The 15,741-nt window shown below is 41.6% G+C and overlaps 1 protein-coding gene across 4 annotated transcripts in view; it reads right to left on the reverse strand.

Moving 5' to 3' along the window:
* ANKRD6 (ankyrin repeat domain 6) overlaps positions 1-6,669 on the reverse strand; it is a 59,578-nt gene extending 52,909 nt beyond the window's left edge. For 2 of the 4 annotated variants that reach the window (XM_006870615.1, XM_006870616.1), the window contains exon 1: positions 6,401-6,520. In XM_006870615.1, coding sequence (XP_006870677.1) covers positions 6,401-6,520 — 120 coding nt within the window. Of the gene's footprint in view, positions 1-6,400 lie in introns of all 4 variants that reach the window. The other 2 variants (XM_006870617.1, XM_006870618.1) reach the window with 2 other exon arrangements.
* Positions 6,670-15,741: the final 9,072 nt, after the last annotated feature.

A 15,741-nucleotide genomic window follows, 5' to 3' on the forward strand; every position in this document is an offset into this window, starting at 1 on the left:
AACACTTTACAGAGGTCTTGTGCAGATTTGCCTAATTAATATGTCATTTGATTTTCTGACTGTTGTTTCCATGACTGTTGACGGTAGCGCAAGCAAAATGAAGTCTTTGATAACTTCAATCTTCTCTCCAACAACTGCATCTTGGTCTATGTACAGGTTCCTCATGAGTACACAACGAAGTGTTCTGGAATATCCATTCTTCACAATGTTATTCATAACTCATCATGATCCACACAGTCAAAAATCTTTGCATAGTCAATAAAGCACAAGTAAATATCTTTCTGGTATTCTCTGCTATAAGCCAAGATCCATCTGACATCAGCAATGAAATCCCCTGGTTCCATGTCCTCTTCTGAATCTGGCTTGAGTTTCTAGAAGTTCCCTGTTGATGTACTATTTCAGCTGTTTTTAAATTATCTTCAGTGAAATTTTAGTTGCATATGATATTAATGATATTGTTCAATGATTCCTACATTCTTCCTCCAGTATCATCAGTTCTTCATCATATGCTAGCTCTTGAAATCGTTGAACATCGACCATTTCTTTTGGGTAGTGACTATGCATATGTATATTTTCCATCTTCTTTTGATGCTTCCTGCATCACTCAATATTTTACCCATGAAATCCTTCAACATTTCAAGTCAAGGTTTGAATTTTTCCTCAGTTCTCTCAGCTTGCAAACGCTGAGCGTTTTCTTCCCTTTTGGTTTTTTAACTCCAGGTTTTTTGCACATTTCACTATAATGCTTTTTCTTCTTGAGCTGTCCTTTCAAATTTTATGTTTAGCTCCTTGACTTTCTTATTACACTCACTTTACCATCTCTAAGCTGGAGAGCAAGTTTCAGAGTCTTCTGACATCTATTTTGGTATTTTCTTTTTCTCCTGTTTCTTCCTATGATGTTCTAGAAGTCAGTCATCATACAACTCTTCTGGTATTCGGTCATTAGTATCTAATTAAATCTGTTCTTGAGATGGTCTCTAAATTCAGGTGGGATATGTTCAAGGTCATATTTTGGCTCTCATGGACTTGTTTTGAATTTTCCTCAGCTTCAGCCTGAACTTACATACAAGCAATCAGTGATTCTGCAATTCTATGTTCCATCTGGTGAGTTCCATGTATATAAATCATCTTTTATGCTGTTTAATAAATGTATTTGCAATTAATAAGTCATTTGCTGCTGCTATTGTTGTTAAGTGCCGCCGAGTTGGTTCTGACCCATATAGGGTTTCTGAGGATCGGCTGGTAAGCTTGAACTGCCGACTTTATGATTCAAACCAGGTTTGCAGTCCAGTGCATTACCCCACAGCGCCATACCAGGGCTCCATAAGTCATTAGTCTTGTAAAATTCTATCCTGTATCATTTCTATCACCAAGGCCATATTTTCTAACTACTTACCCTTCGTCTTTATCTCCAACCTTCACATTCCAATCACCAGTAGTTATCAATACATCTTAATTGCATGCTTAATCAATTTAAGACTGAAGAATTTGGTAGAATTTTTCACTTTTTGTCACTGGCTTTAATGGATGGTGCATAAATTTGAATAATATTGTCATTAACTAGTCTTCTTTGTAGGTGTATGAATATTATCCTATCACAGATAGCACTGTACTTCAAGATAGATCTTGAAATGTTCTTTTTTGATGATGATAGCTACGCATTTCTCTCTCTCAACTAAATATTTTTTTACAGTTTTTATTGAGAGTTTAGTGAAAGTTTACAGGGCAGATCATCAGTTTTACATTCAACAAATCATATACTTTGTTTCATTACAATGGTTATAATCCCCTCCATGTACCATCAGTTAACAGTATTTCTATTTTAGCTCTTTTTTTTTTGAACACTCAGGCATATATAATAATTTACATCACCAAAGGGCCCATTCTGCAAGTCTGTCTCCTGTCCACCAGCCCTAAGTCCCTCACTTTCCATGAATCTAGAGTCCTCAGCTGCTTCCTCTCTCATGTCCCCATCTCTGCCTCCATCTCTGGCATCACTGCTTCTCTAGATAGGGTCCTGCATTCTGCTTGTGCTCTTCTCCCTTGATAGTCCTAAGGTCCTCTGTTTCTGGCCTATTAAGATTAACTACTCCCTCATTTTTGTTACAAAACTTCTTCTACCTTTACAATTGTGACAGTCATAGTCAGTCATGATAACAATTGACTATTGAATCATAAGAATCTTCTCCCCATCTCTTTTTACCAGACCCATCTAGACAAGATGAAAACTATTCAGTGGGGACTCTATCTCCCACCCCCCTCTTAAACTAAACCCCCTCTTGAAACCATGTAAGCCAGTCACTTCATGCCTTTATCACCCCCTCATTTTAGGTAGCCAATGTCTAAGTTGCCCATCCCTATCTACCCTGTATACAGAGGGGATAGCACTGATGCTTGATGTGAAGACTCCTTCTCTCTCTGTTGGTATTTTGAGCTACTACCTCCACGAGTATAGGTCAAGTTCATCAAATTGTAGCAATTTATCCTTGTTTCCTTTATCAAAAATTGTTGTGTGTTTTTGTTTTTTTTTTCCAAATATTCCTCTAGGCAAGTTCTGATTATCAAGCCATCGAGGCTAGGTCTAATGGATACTATCTGCAAGTTTGGGTGTTCTTGTGTACGCATTTCTCTTGAATTTGTCATTCCCGGCATAGTAAACCATGTGACTGTCAGATTCAAAATGGCCAATACCAGTCCATTTCAGCTCACTAAAGCCTAGGATATTGATCTTTTTGAGTTCCATTTCATTTTTTTGACAACTTGCAATTTTCCTAGATTCATACTTCATACTTTTCATGTTCCAATTATTAATGAATGTTTGCAGCTGTTTCTCCTTATTGTGAGATGTGCCCATTAGCAAATGAAGGTCCAGAAAGCTTTATTCCATTTGCATCATCACAGTCAGTATCTTCCCCAGTCATATCTGAGTGTCTTCCAATCTGAGGAGCTTATCTTCTGGCACTATATCTGAAATATTCTGGTGCTATTCATAATGTTTTCATCTGGTGACCCTATATCTGACAATGTTCTACTGCTATTCATAGGTCTTTAAGTGACTAAACATTCAGAAGTAGTCTGTTTCTCCTTATTCCTAGTCTGTCTTAGTCTGGAAGCTCAGCTGAAATCTGTCCACCATGGGTGACCCTGCTGGTATTTAAAATACCAGTGCTGTAACTTCCAGACTCACAGAACCACACAAGTCACCACAGCTTGACAGATGCATGGTGATTATCTAGTGCTGCTATATAACAGAGACACCACAAGCAGATGGGTTTAATAAAAAGAAATTTATTTTTTCATAGTTTAGAAATCCAAATGAAGAACACTGGCTCTAGGGAAAAGATTACTGTTAACTCTGGAGGAAGATCCATGTCTCTCTTGCAGTTTGACTCCTAGGAGATCTTCATCTGGCTTGGCATTGCTCACCCCCTTTTGTGTCTTCTGATTTCTTGTTTAAACTCTGTGTCATCTGCTTGCTTGTTTGATCTTTCATATCTCAAAAAAGACTGATTTAAGACCCATACTACATTCATGCTCTCTTATTAAGAAAGACAAGTCATGTCCCAAAGGTATTACAACCACAAGCATAGAGGTTAGGATTTACGACACATATTCTGGGAAGACACAATTCAATCTATAACAAGCCCCCAAATGAAAAAAAAAACCCATAAAACCCAAATATGTCCACCAAGTTGTGAATGGATATACATGTGGTGTGTTTTTAAATGCCATCAAGCCAGTTCCGACCCATAGCGACCCTGTTTAGGGTGGGTTTCCAAGGAGCAGCTGGTGAGCTTGAACCGCAGACCTTGCAGTTCAAACACATTTGCAATCTGGCACATTAACCCACAGCGCCACACCAGGACTCCACACAATAGAATATTATTTAGCAACAGAAGGAACATTTTGAGGAACACATACTACAGTATGGCTGAACCTCAAAATCATTGTGTTTAAGTGAAAGATGCCAAATACAAAACACTGCACAGTGTATGACACCATGTAAATGAAATGCCCAGGGAAGGCAAATCTACAGAAAACAGAAAGTAGATGACTGGTTGCCTAAGGGTTCAAACTGTAGCTGTAAATGGACACATTGTTTCTTGGTGGGGTGAATTTTATGGGATATATTTTTAAGGAGTTCTGGTAGCGTAGTGGTTATGAATCGGGCTGCAGACCGCAAAGTCAGCAGAGTTCAAAGACATAATCAAAAAGACTGTTATAAAACAGTCTTGTACCAATGACAATTTGTTGGAGAAGAGTATTTCCAGCACTGGCTGTGTGTCAAGTGCTTTACATAAGGTTACTCTTATCACTATTATAATGCATGTTTGGCAACTATTATTTCTGTCTTATAGGTAAGGAAACTGAGGTTCAAAGAAGTTGAGTAACATGCACAATTAGCAAACAGCAGAGTTAAAATGTGAGAGCAGGCACCCATTCATGATGGCCTGGACTTTCTGCAGGTTGATCACATCAAAGCCTGAGTAAAGGTTCCTCTCTACCTTCGACAGTCCGACTATACAAACCCTGTGCTGTGCAGAGCCCTGTGAGACCAAATAGACCAAGATTTTTCTCTCTCTAGAGATAAGCATTTGTTGTTGTTGTTGTGAAGTGCTATCAAGTTTGTTCCAACTCATAGCCACCACCTGCAAAAGGCAGAACCTGGGTAAGGTGGAAACCTGACAGAGAAGGAAAGGTCAAATCTTTCCACTAAAATGAACAACAGAGAAGTGGTAAAATGGTACCCTGTCAATGGGTAAAAACTTGTGAGATTGTGAGAGCCAGAAAAACAAGGCAGTGAGCCACATTCCAGCTCCCACAGGTTTTACTGTATAGAGATTACATATGATTAACCAGGAAGTGTGAGCTGGCCAATCTTTGCCACTGGAGTTCAGAGGTTACTGTTAAGATTTTTTTAATTAACCACCCCTCTCCCTCAGTTCTTTCTGTGGTGTGGTGGTATGGAGAGCGGACATCCAAACACCTGCAGCTCCACCATTGAGCAGCTGTGGGACATTAACAGCTTCTTCAGACTTCTCTGCATCTCAGTTTCTTTATCTCTAGAGTGGGGATGAAAGTAGAACCTAAAGGACTCTTGTTGGCTACTGTTAAATGTCGCTCAGTGGTTTTCGACTCATGTCGAGTGCCGTTGAGTCCCATAGGGACCCTGTATAGGGTTTCCAAGGAGCAGCTGGTGAGCTTAAACAGCTGACCTTGCAATTCAAACGGTTTTTCAGTCTGGCGGATTGACCCACAGCACCACACCAGGACTCCATAGCAACCCTGTATAAGTTTCCGAGAAGCAGCTGGTGGGTTTGAAGCACCGACCTTGCCGTTAGCAGTCCAGTGCTTAGCCTATAGCATTACACTAAAGGACTTTGTTGTTTTTAAGTGACAGCAAGTCAGTTCTGACTAGTAGCCACCCTGTATAGGATTTTCAAGGAGCAACTGGTGGGTTTGAACCCCCAAACTTGTAGTTAGCAGTCCAGTGCTTAGCCTATAGCATTACACTAAAGGACTTTGTTGTTTTTAAGTGACAGCAAGTCAGTTCTGACTAGTAGCCACCCTGTATAGGATTTTCAAGGAGCAACTGGTGGGTTTGAACCCCCAAACTTGTAGTTAGCAGTCCAGTGCTTAGCCTATAGCATTACACTAAAGGACTTTGTTGTTTTTAAGTGACAGCAAGTCAGTTCTGACTAGTAGCCACCCTGTATAGGATTTTCAAGGAGCAACTGGTGGGTTTGAACCCCCAAACTTGTAGTTAGCAGTCCAGTGCTTATCCTACAAAATGACATGAATCAATGCAGGTAAAGAGCTTAGAGAAATACTAAGAACCTGTTAAGGGTTAGGCATCACCACTGGCCAGTGCGTTCTTTTGTCTACAATTATGGTGTTGGTGTGGGATAGGGAATATCTTCCAAAGCTCAACACACATTCACTGACCCATGCAACACCACAGCCCAAAGAGGCCATGGCATTCATCTGGTCCAAGCGGCCATCCTCATCACAGATGGGGCTAATGACGCCACAACAGCTGAGTGGCTGGTTAACCTCCCTAGGCAGCCTGTCTAATGTGATTACCCCACATCTACTTTTCCCAGTAAGCTTTTGTTTCCCAACTTCTCCCAAGAAATCCTCCGTCCATTTAGCTAAAATGAGTAGGTGAGAAAAACCTATGCTATGATTCTCAAGACTGTGAAACACTAATCATAAATTACTTCCTTTTAAAGATGGCAATAAAAATAATTTCAATCCTGCTCTTTCCCCGCAAACCTCCACTGCTGCAAGCAATGCAAGTTCTCTGAAAGCTGCAACCCAAATACAACAGTTTTGTAGACAATGGTTAAGAGGTAGGCTAGTTCCCAGGGAATGGCTAAAAAGTTTCTCCTCTTGTTACCTTGGTAACCGCTACCTTGGCGCCCTTGTTGATGAGCTGAACCACATTCTCTGCTTGGCCTTTGTAAGCAGCTATGAGAAGGCGTTCTGAAAGCGCAGCGATTGCATCCTGCTGGCTCATGAATTAAGAGAGAAAGAGGTTTTCAGGAAAGTGGTAGACACGTTCCTTTAGTTCAACGTTCCTTCAGTCAGTGGCCCAAGCTGGCACCCATGGGTAAAGGTGCTCCCAGTCATTGGAAGGTGCCTTTGCTACTATGCCATCTTCAGAACCTGGGGGTTACAAAACAAAGCTGCCATCAGTGCCACTCAACACAAGGGGCAGACCACACCTCTTTCTCTCTGATGTTAGAGTGTTCTGTGATTGCTCACGGCAGGGGAGGGAAGCTGGGGGCAGGGGCCATGAGGCAAGCACATTCAACACAGCAAAGCCTCTGCAGAGCCTCCTTGTGGAAGGCAGCATCGACTATGGAGGCTGTATAGGATTCAGTGTTAAAATGTGAGCTTTCAAATCTTTGCTGTGAGAGTTCCAGTGCCAACCTCCTTTCTTTTTTCCTTGCTCGGGGACACTTGAGAGTACAATGGTCAGAACCTCAAGGTTTGGCCTACATTTCTGCCCCGCGTGGCAGAGGCCTGATATCATCCTGCAAACACCGCCTGGTGTACAGACCCACCTACTTTGGGCAGCTGAGCACTGTGTATGATCATAAAAGGACTCGAGGGCCGTGTTTTGTGGGCCCCATGACTAACATGCCAATTTCTTTGGTGGGTCAGGTACCTGTGGACCACACACCACAGAGTCCTGAGAGTAGGTTTCCTCCTTGGGGTGTTCTTCTAGCACTTACTGCAGTTCTCTTCTTTCATTCTTTTCTTACTGTAAATGGTGCTGTTCCCTGAGCTCTGGGAGAGAAGGGGAGCTGGGCACAGCTAGGCACGCCATCTCCTGGTTCCAATTACAGCTGAAACAATCACCTTGGAGACACCAGGGATGCTGGGACAATGACAGTATGCATTTCCAAGTTGGAAGGAGGGGCTAATCTTGTTGCTTCTTAATCTGACAGGAGGAAAGTAAGTAGCGCCTACAGGACTGACTCACAGCAATGGTCTACAAGATAATGAGTCCTCAACTTAAGCTCTTCTTTTCACCAAATGATCAAAACAGAATTGTAAAGACTGTGACTCTTTCCAGTAGTCATGTTGTTGTGATAAGTGCCGTCAAGTCACAGAGACCCTGCATAGGATTTCTGAGAAGTGGCTGGTGAGTTTAAACCTGGCTGTTCAAAATGACCTTACAATCAGGCGCTTATCCTACAGCGCCACACCAGTAGTCATGGGCAACCATTAAACCAAACCAAAGATACTGACACCTGTTTCAAAGGTGAGGGAATGGTTCCTTGCTTGGACAGAACAAAGAATGCTCCAAGGTCTATTTATTCAACATCTGGAGTCCCTGGGTAGTACAAGAGGTTAATGTGCTCAGCTGCTAACCAAGAGGTTGGCAGTTTCAGTCCACTCAAGAGACACCTTGGAAGAAAAGTGGGATATTTACTTCAGAAAAATCAGTCATTGAAAATCCTATGGAGCACTACTCTGAGACTCATGAATCCACTACAAATCTGAGTTGACTCAACGGAAGCAGTGTTTTCTTTTTTAAAAAAAACCCACTCCTGGTAGGAGATCAAGAAATTCAGGTCTTCTTTGTGTAGATTACAGGTGGGTTCAAACCACTGACCTTTTGGCTAGCAGCTGAGCACCTAACCACTGCACCAAAAGGGCTCTTTTTTTCTTTTTTAAAAAAGCTTTTATTGTGAATTGAGTGAAAATTTTACAGGGCAGATCATCAATTTTACATTCAACAAATCATATACTTTGTTTCATTACAATGGTTATAATCCCCTCCATGTACCATCAGTAGTTAACAGTATTTCTCTCTATTCATTTTAGCTCTTTTTTTTGAACACTCAGTCATATATAATCATTTAAACCACCAAAGGGCCCATTCTGCAAGTCTGCCTCCTGGTCGCCAGCTCTCAGTCCCTCTCTTCCCATGAATCTAGTGTCCTCTCAGAAGCTCCCTCTCTCCATGTCCCCATCTCTGCCTCTATCTCTGGTGTTGCTGCTTCTCTGGAACAGGGCTCAACTTAAAACATACTTATTAAAAAGTACCAATATATGCAAACGTAAAGAAAATACTATGCAGACATCTTTTACAGTTGCTTTCAGACAAATTCAAATCTCCGAAGAAAGGACTCAGTCATAATATGGCTACAAAAGATCTGAATTAGAGCCTGTTCTGACTTCTATTCCCAATAAATGAGACACATGGAAAACAAAGAGAATGGCTCCCTTGGCTTCTGAGGCAAAATGATGGGCTAGGCAGATGTACTACTGAGTAGATTCTCTGCAACAAAGTCATGGGAGACCGAGTGAAACAGCTAGAGAGAGTGATCCTGGGACCCTGAGCTTCAGAGGGTAAGACATAACAGTGGACTAAGTGTCGACTGTAAGAGGAAGTTGAATAGGAGCACTAAAGGAAAACCAGGAGGATTGTAGGCTAGACTGGAGCGTTTGTGCCCATCTTGAGCTTTTGCAGGCAACTTTTAACACAGCTGTCTGCGGGCATTGGAAGCAGCTAGAGGTTGGAGGCAATGGGTGTGCAGTTTTCCCTCAGTGCCATGCCCTTCTGGTAGCTGGGGGCTTGACCAATCCCCAACCCAGCTCCCAGTGGTACCCCCTCCTGAAAAGACTTTGTTCCACCTAGAAGCATATGCCTACGCTTCTGGAGGCATGTATACCCACCCTGAACAACGCTTCACAAACACCGAGCAGAAAACTACATTCAAGATGACAACCACTATATCTTGGAGAAAACAGGTAAATTTCAGCTTACATGAAGAAACAAGACAGAGTGCCTTAAACAAGTGACTAAAATATCAGAGTCTGAAAAGATAATGCCATAAATGGTACTGAATTACTCGATAAGGAATTCAAAAGAAAACTATTGAGACAATTTCAATGGACTGAGAGAATGATCAAGAAAACTGAAGATGAAATCAAGGAAAACAGACAAAACTACAGAATTCAGGGGAAAAATGGACAAAATAAATGGAAAAAACGCCCACAAAAATCCTATGAAAACAGCGATTAGAAAGCCAGAAGATTAACACTAAGATTTCAGAAACAAATAATATACTGAAATGGCAAAGAAGTAGTACTGAATCAATGGAAAGCTGAATTACTGAGCTTGAAGAAAAATCTCTCATCACTAGAGGAACAACCAGAAAAAAGAACACAAAAATCTACAAGAAGCCTAAGATTTATATATGATACTATCAAGAGTAATAGCTTACATGTGATTGGAATTCGAGAAAAGGAAGAGACAGAAAAACCCATAGATAATATTATCACAGAGTTACTGGAAGAAACCTTCCCAAACATCATGTAAGACAAGATGTTGAATGAACTCCACATAGGATAGACCCAGAAGAAAAAACAGCAAGACATATTATAATCAAACTTTTCAAAACCAAAGTCAGGAAAGAATCATGTTAAAGCAGCTCAGGAAAACCAAGTTACCTACAAAGGAGAACTAATAAGACTGAGCTCTGATTTCTCAGCAGAAACCATGCAGGCAAGAAGACAATGGAATACATATATAAAACTGAAAGAAAAAAATTGTCAACCAAGAATCTTATGATCAGCAAAACTGTCTATCAGATATGACAAAATTAGGCCATTTTATGATAGATAGATAGAAATGAAAAGAAATTCTAAAAACCAGCACAATCTTATGAAAAATACCAAAGGGAGAGCTTTGGTCAGAGAACCAAAAACAGCAGACAATAACCTGAGATTACCATGTATGACAATATCACTCCGAACTCAACCCAGATATAAAAGTGTTCGTAGTGGTTACGAATCGGGCTGCGAACCTTAAGGTCAGCAGTTCGAAACTACCAGCCGCTCTGCGGGAGAAAGATGAGGCTTTCTACTCCCGTAAAGATTTACACCCTCAGAAACCCTGTACAGGGTCGCTATGGGTCGGAACCGACTCGACGGCACTTAACAACAACAACAACAAATAAAACAGACCTATGGGACTGAAAACAGAGAACCAGAGACACGGTTGCAATAACAATAAAAATGCATCAAGTAAAAAAGAGGGAATAATATATGAGGCTCAGTCAAAAATTATCTGCATTCTGGTTCTATTAAAATATACATCTATCTTCATGGCTGATGAAAACACTGAATGTGCATGTGAAATGATTCTGTCAGATAGATCAGTGCAAATCAGCCATAGAATAATCCATGACAGACTTGGATTTCAAAAAGTTTGTGCGAGATGGGTATCAAAACAACTCATGGGAGACCATAAACATAAGTGTTTGGACATCTGCAAACAAAATTTGGACTGATACTCAAAGGAAGGTAAAAGTTTCTTGAAAAAAATCATTATTGGTGATGAGACAGGGATTCATCACTATGAGCCTGAGAGTAAATGGCAGAGTATGAAATGGAAACAGCCTCAATCACTGACCACGAAAAAGTTCAAAAGTCAACCATCAACTGGAAAATGGATGCTTACAGTTTTCTGGGATTCTCAAGGGTCATTATTGGAACACTATGTGGCGCTGTGGGCTAATGCACCAGACCGCAAAGCTGTTTGAACTGCAATGTCAGCGGTTCAAGCTCACCAGTCGCTCCTTGGAAACCCTATATAGGGTCGCTATGGGTTGAAACTGACTTGATGGCACTTAACAACAACAACATCAGGAAAAAGTTCAACAATAACAGTGCTCATTACAGTGAGATACTCACTGAAGAGCTGAAGCCTAAACTTCAGATTAAATTCAGAGGACTGCTATCCAAGTGCGTTGTGATCTTGCCTGACAATGCCCATCTGCACACCTCAGCCCACACTGTTGACACTCTGAAAAAACCTCTTTTTGAGGTGTTAAAGCATCCTACATAAAGATCTGACCTTGCTCCATTGGACTTCCACCTGTTTGGTCCCCTGAAAGCAGTCCTTTAAGGACAAAGATTCATCTTTGATGAAGAAGACACCAGTACGTTCGTGGCTTGCAGCTCAGCCTAAAAATCTTTTTCAATAAGAGAATACAAAAGATTGTTGACAGACAGACAAAGTGTACTGAAAAGGAGATTATGTCAAAAAATGTCATTTCTAAAAGTTGATTTAAAATAAATTCTACAGTCAGAGTTGAGGATAATTTCTGACTCACCCTTGTAGGTACAGAGTTTCCAAATGAAGAGGCAATCAAGTACATTTCTAGAAAAAAAATTTAAATTAAAAACAAACAAACCTATCTGTAACCCTATAAACTTGATCAAGCCTTACCCTTAGCTCTAACCCAACCTCTACCCTCAACACTAATCCCTGTTATTTTTGTTAAGTGCTGAGTCAGTTCTGACTCACAGCGACCCTGGATAGATTTCTAAGGAGTGGCTGGTGGGTTTGAACTGCTGACCTTGCAGATAGTATTCAGTGCCTATCCTACAGTGCCACACAAAGACTCCAACACTAACCCTGGTCCTAACCAATAAAAAAATAAAGCGTATCACATTTGGGAAGATTCTACTGAAAAATATTTTAAAAATAAATCAATAAATAAAAAGAATGGTTCTCTCCCAGGACTGTGGTGGAAATAGGATAACCATTGGGCAGTGAACAAGGTCAAGCCCACCAGTCACTCCGCAGGAGAGAAAGATGAGGTTTTCTGTTCTTTAAAGATTTAAAGCCTGGGAAATCCTATATACTTGTGATCCATTGCTTATCTTACAGTGCTATGACAGAAATACCACAAGTGGGTAGCTTTAACAAATAGTCCAATAGATCTCTCATAGTTTTGGAGACTAGAAGCCTGAATTCAGAGTGCCAGCTCTAAGGGAACATCTTTCTTTCTGTCAACATCTGTGGGCCCAGCGCTCTTTGGAGATCTACATGCATCTTGCCATCAGCCTTCTCCTGGGTCTTGGAGGTTCTCAGAGCGGGATCCTGAGTCCAAAGAATATGCTCTGCTCCCAGCTCTCTCTCTATGAAGTCCTTCCTTGACTTGCTTCTCTCTTCTTTTATCCCTTCTTTGGACTCAGGATCCCACTGATGGCAAGATGCATGCAGATCTCCAAGGAACGTTGGGTGCACAGATGTTGAAAGGAGATAAGCATTCCCCCAGAGTCAAGAGAAAGAAAGAGCCTTCCCTTAGAGTTGGCACTCTGAATTCAGGCTTCTCGACTTCAAAACTGTGAGAGAACTATTTAACTATTTGTTAAAGCTATTCACTTGTGGTATTTCTGTCATGGCAACACTAGGTAACTAACACAACTGCTAACAAAGGTTGGTGGTTCAGACTCATCAGCTACTTCTTGGTAGGACAGACCTAGTAATCTGCTCCTTTAAAGACTACAGCCTGGGAAACAATATGGGGACAGCTCCACTTTGTCATACATGTCACTCTGAGTGGGAATTGGTTCATGGCACACAATAACAAGATCATGTTACGTGAAAGCGGTAGCCAGATGTGAACATTACTTTAGAAAGATCATTCGTATTCCCCCCAACTTGTGAATTATTAAGTTCTATCATTAATTTCCATCTGTTGCCCAAAATACGGGTGAAGAATTACAAGGACAGAGAAAGAAACCTCACAACACCATCTTACTCCTGCTTTCCAGGCACTCTGGAAGCTCAAAGAGTCTGGACAGGGGTCCTCCCAAAGCATGGATTCCTTGAATAGCCCAGTCTGAGATCCCTGGGAAGCTCCCAAAATCTTTGATGAATGAATGTGCTTATTATGAAAGAATGAAGTTGTGATGCAAAACACTGAGAAATGGGGATGGAAATGGCTTTGAAAATTCCTATTATCACACTGAAAGAAAGACTCTAGTTTGGGCTTTATGTTTCTCAACTGTCATACCAATTGGAAGCAGTTTGTTTTTGTAAACATTGTTATTAAGTGCCATCGAGTCGGTTCCAACTCACAATGACCCTGTATAGGGTTTCCCAGGAGAAGCTGGTGGGTTTGAACTGCCAATCTTGTGGTTCACAGTCCAGGGCTGATCCTACAGCGCTACAGTTTGTAAACAGGATACATCATCTCTTTTTACTCAAGCAATTTGTTGTTCACTTAAACCTATTACACTGAGCTTCTGAACTATTTGCCCAAATACTGCAAAAACACTCCAGGCTTAAATGACAACAAAATATGGAGTATTAGTCACATCTTCCTAAAGGATTTCCTTCTCACAGCCAAATTCATCCCTTTCCTCTACCCAACTGTTACCCCTGTGCCCTTGCGCTAACACCTCTCCACCCCTTTCCCGGTTCTCCACCCCCCACCCCCCCAATCTTTCTTGCAATATGCATTTGAATATCTCAAGTGCTATGGCCCAATTCATACAAATATTATCACAACTAAAACTCTATCCCAGAGCTAACCTCCCTCCTGAGATACCTTTGCTGTAACCTCAGTCCAGAGCATCAGCTTACTCCAGAACAGTACAGAATGGATGTGAGGGTCAAACAGGCCTATGGTAAACTGACATCTATTCCACCGCAACCCTTATGCCCTTAACCCGAAATTCAGCCTCTCTCTCAGGCACTGAGACTAAAGTCCCCAGGTACATTTGCCATATTTGCAAGCTACTGAGGTACTCTTGTTTAGATAATTAACATTGGTCAACAGTCCACTGCTAATATATGTCCAACATTTAGTATTCCTATTTGGGGCTTAAAAAATTTTTTTTAGATAGAAAAATATTCCAATTGTGACAAAATGTTGACCAAGCAGAAATCTCAAGTTCTATCTTTTGCTTTTCTGATACAGCTAGACTGTTCCCCAGTCTTATCCCTCATCCACCACTAATCCACAGTCTGCCTGCTGAGTAACCAAGCAGCCTCCAGGAGAGGTGGCTCACAAGGGATTTTAGATATACTATCCCAACCAGTGTGGGGTATCTCCATGAGATATGCACTGGACTGCATACCGCAAGGTCAGCAGTTTGAGTCCACTTACTACATGGGAGAAAGATGAGGCTTTCTAGTCCAGCAAAGAGTTAAGCCTCAGAACCATATAGTAACTCACCAGTTAACCAGTTGCTTCTAGGAGACCCTATATAGGATTACTATGAATTGTAACCGACTCAACAGCACTTAACGACAACCTTTACCAGAGTTGCACTGCCTGCAAAATTAGGAACAGAATCCCAGACTTCCAATTCCTAATGTGTTACTAACATCATCTCTGTATCTCTCAGATTCATTCTTAATTGGAACTCAGTACTATCTTATTGCTAGGACCCCAGCCTTCATCTGCAGCTGCATTTATACACAGGCGGGGTGGGGAGGGATCCAAGTGGCCCAGGCTTCCTCTGCACTTGCCTGCAGGGTGCAGCTGTCCACCTCTCATAATCATGGTCCTAAGTCCTCAGTTCCCTTCCCTCTCATCTAGAACACTGCTCCCCTTCCCGTTGGAATGAGGAGATAATTCTGCTTTTCATCTGATGCCTGTGAATGGACAAATAAGGTCAGGTAGAGGTGGGAGAAGGGTGGAAGAGATGAGAAACAACCCCACTCACGAGTGGGGAGGGGAGAAAGGGGCATAAGAGCAGTGGTGACTAGTTTATAACCAACTAGTTAAACTTCACAGACAACCTGTTGGGTACCCTGGCTATAGCAGCCCCATTCCCTCATTAAATCCAAGCCCCCTCTTCCAAGTAGATCAGCGATCATCACTCAAGACATTTCCTGTTGCTGCCCCAAGTCTATCAACTGCATCCCTCTTTGTCACTAGACTCACTTTTCCATGTTCTGGAAGGAAATCTTAAATGCAAACAAGCTGCCAGTTCTTCAGGCAGAAATGAAACCAACAAATGCATGAGCATTAAGTATGCAGTGAATATCTTGAATCTAGAAAGCAATTGCGCTTTTCTGAGAGATTTCCCCTCCTCCCAGGCCATACCCCCATTTCACTGCCCTTCAATTTGCCAGTTCTTGTATCTCACATCGCAAATGGCAGAGGGTCACATAGTGGCTTTGTGATGTGATGATCTGTTTTCTTTTTACAGCAAAGGGTCAGTGAGATTTGCTTTTGCAGTTTTCTTGGGGATTTACAACAAAGTCTCCTGGTTCCAGTATCCCAAAGCTACTACATTCAGTCTCCTGGGAGGCAAAATATTCTAGAAGGAATCTGCAAACAAAAGTCCTAACCAAGCATGAAAGAAAGCCCACCCAGAGACACCAGAGGCCCCCAGGAACCGAAGGTTAGTGAGCAGGATCAGATAGTTACAACAGCTCGCTTTGCTCCACACCCTGTGTTGAAGGGAGGT

The sequence above is a fragment of the Chrysochloris asiatica genome, unplaced genomic scaffold (assembly GCF_000296735.1).
Source record: "Chrysochloris asiatica unplaced genomic scaffold, ChrAsi1.0 scaffold00146, whole genome shotgun sequence".
In the NCBI taxonomy this organism is placed as follows: domain Eukaryota; kingdom Metazoa; phylum Chordata; class Mammalia; order Afrosoricida; family Chrysochloridae; genus Chrysochloris; species Chrysochloris asiatica.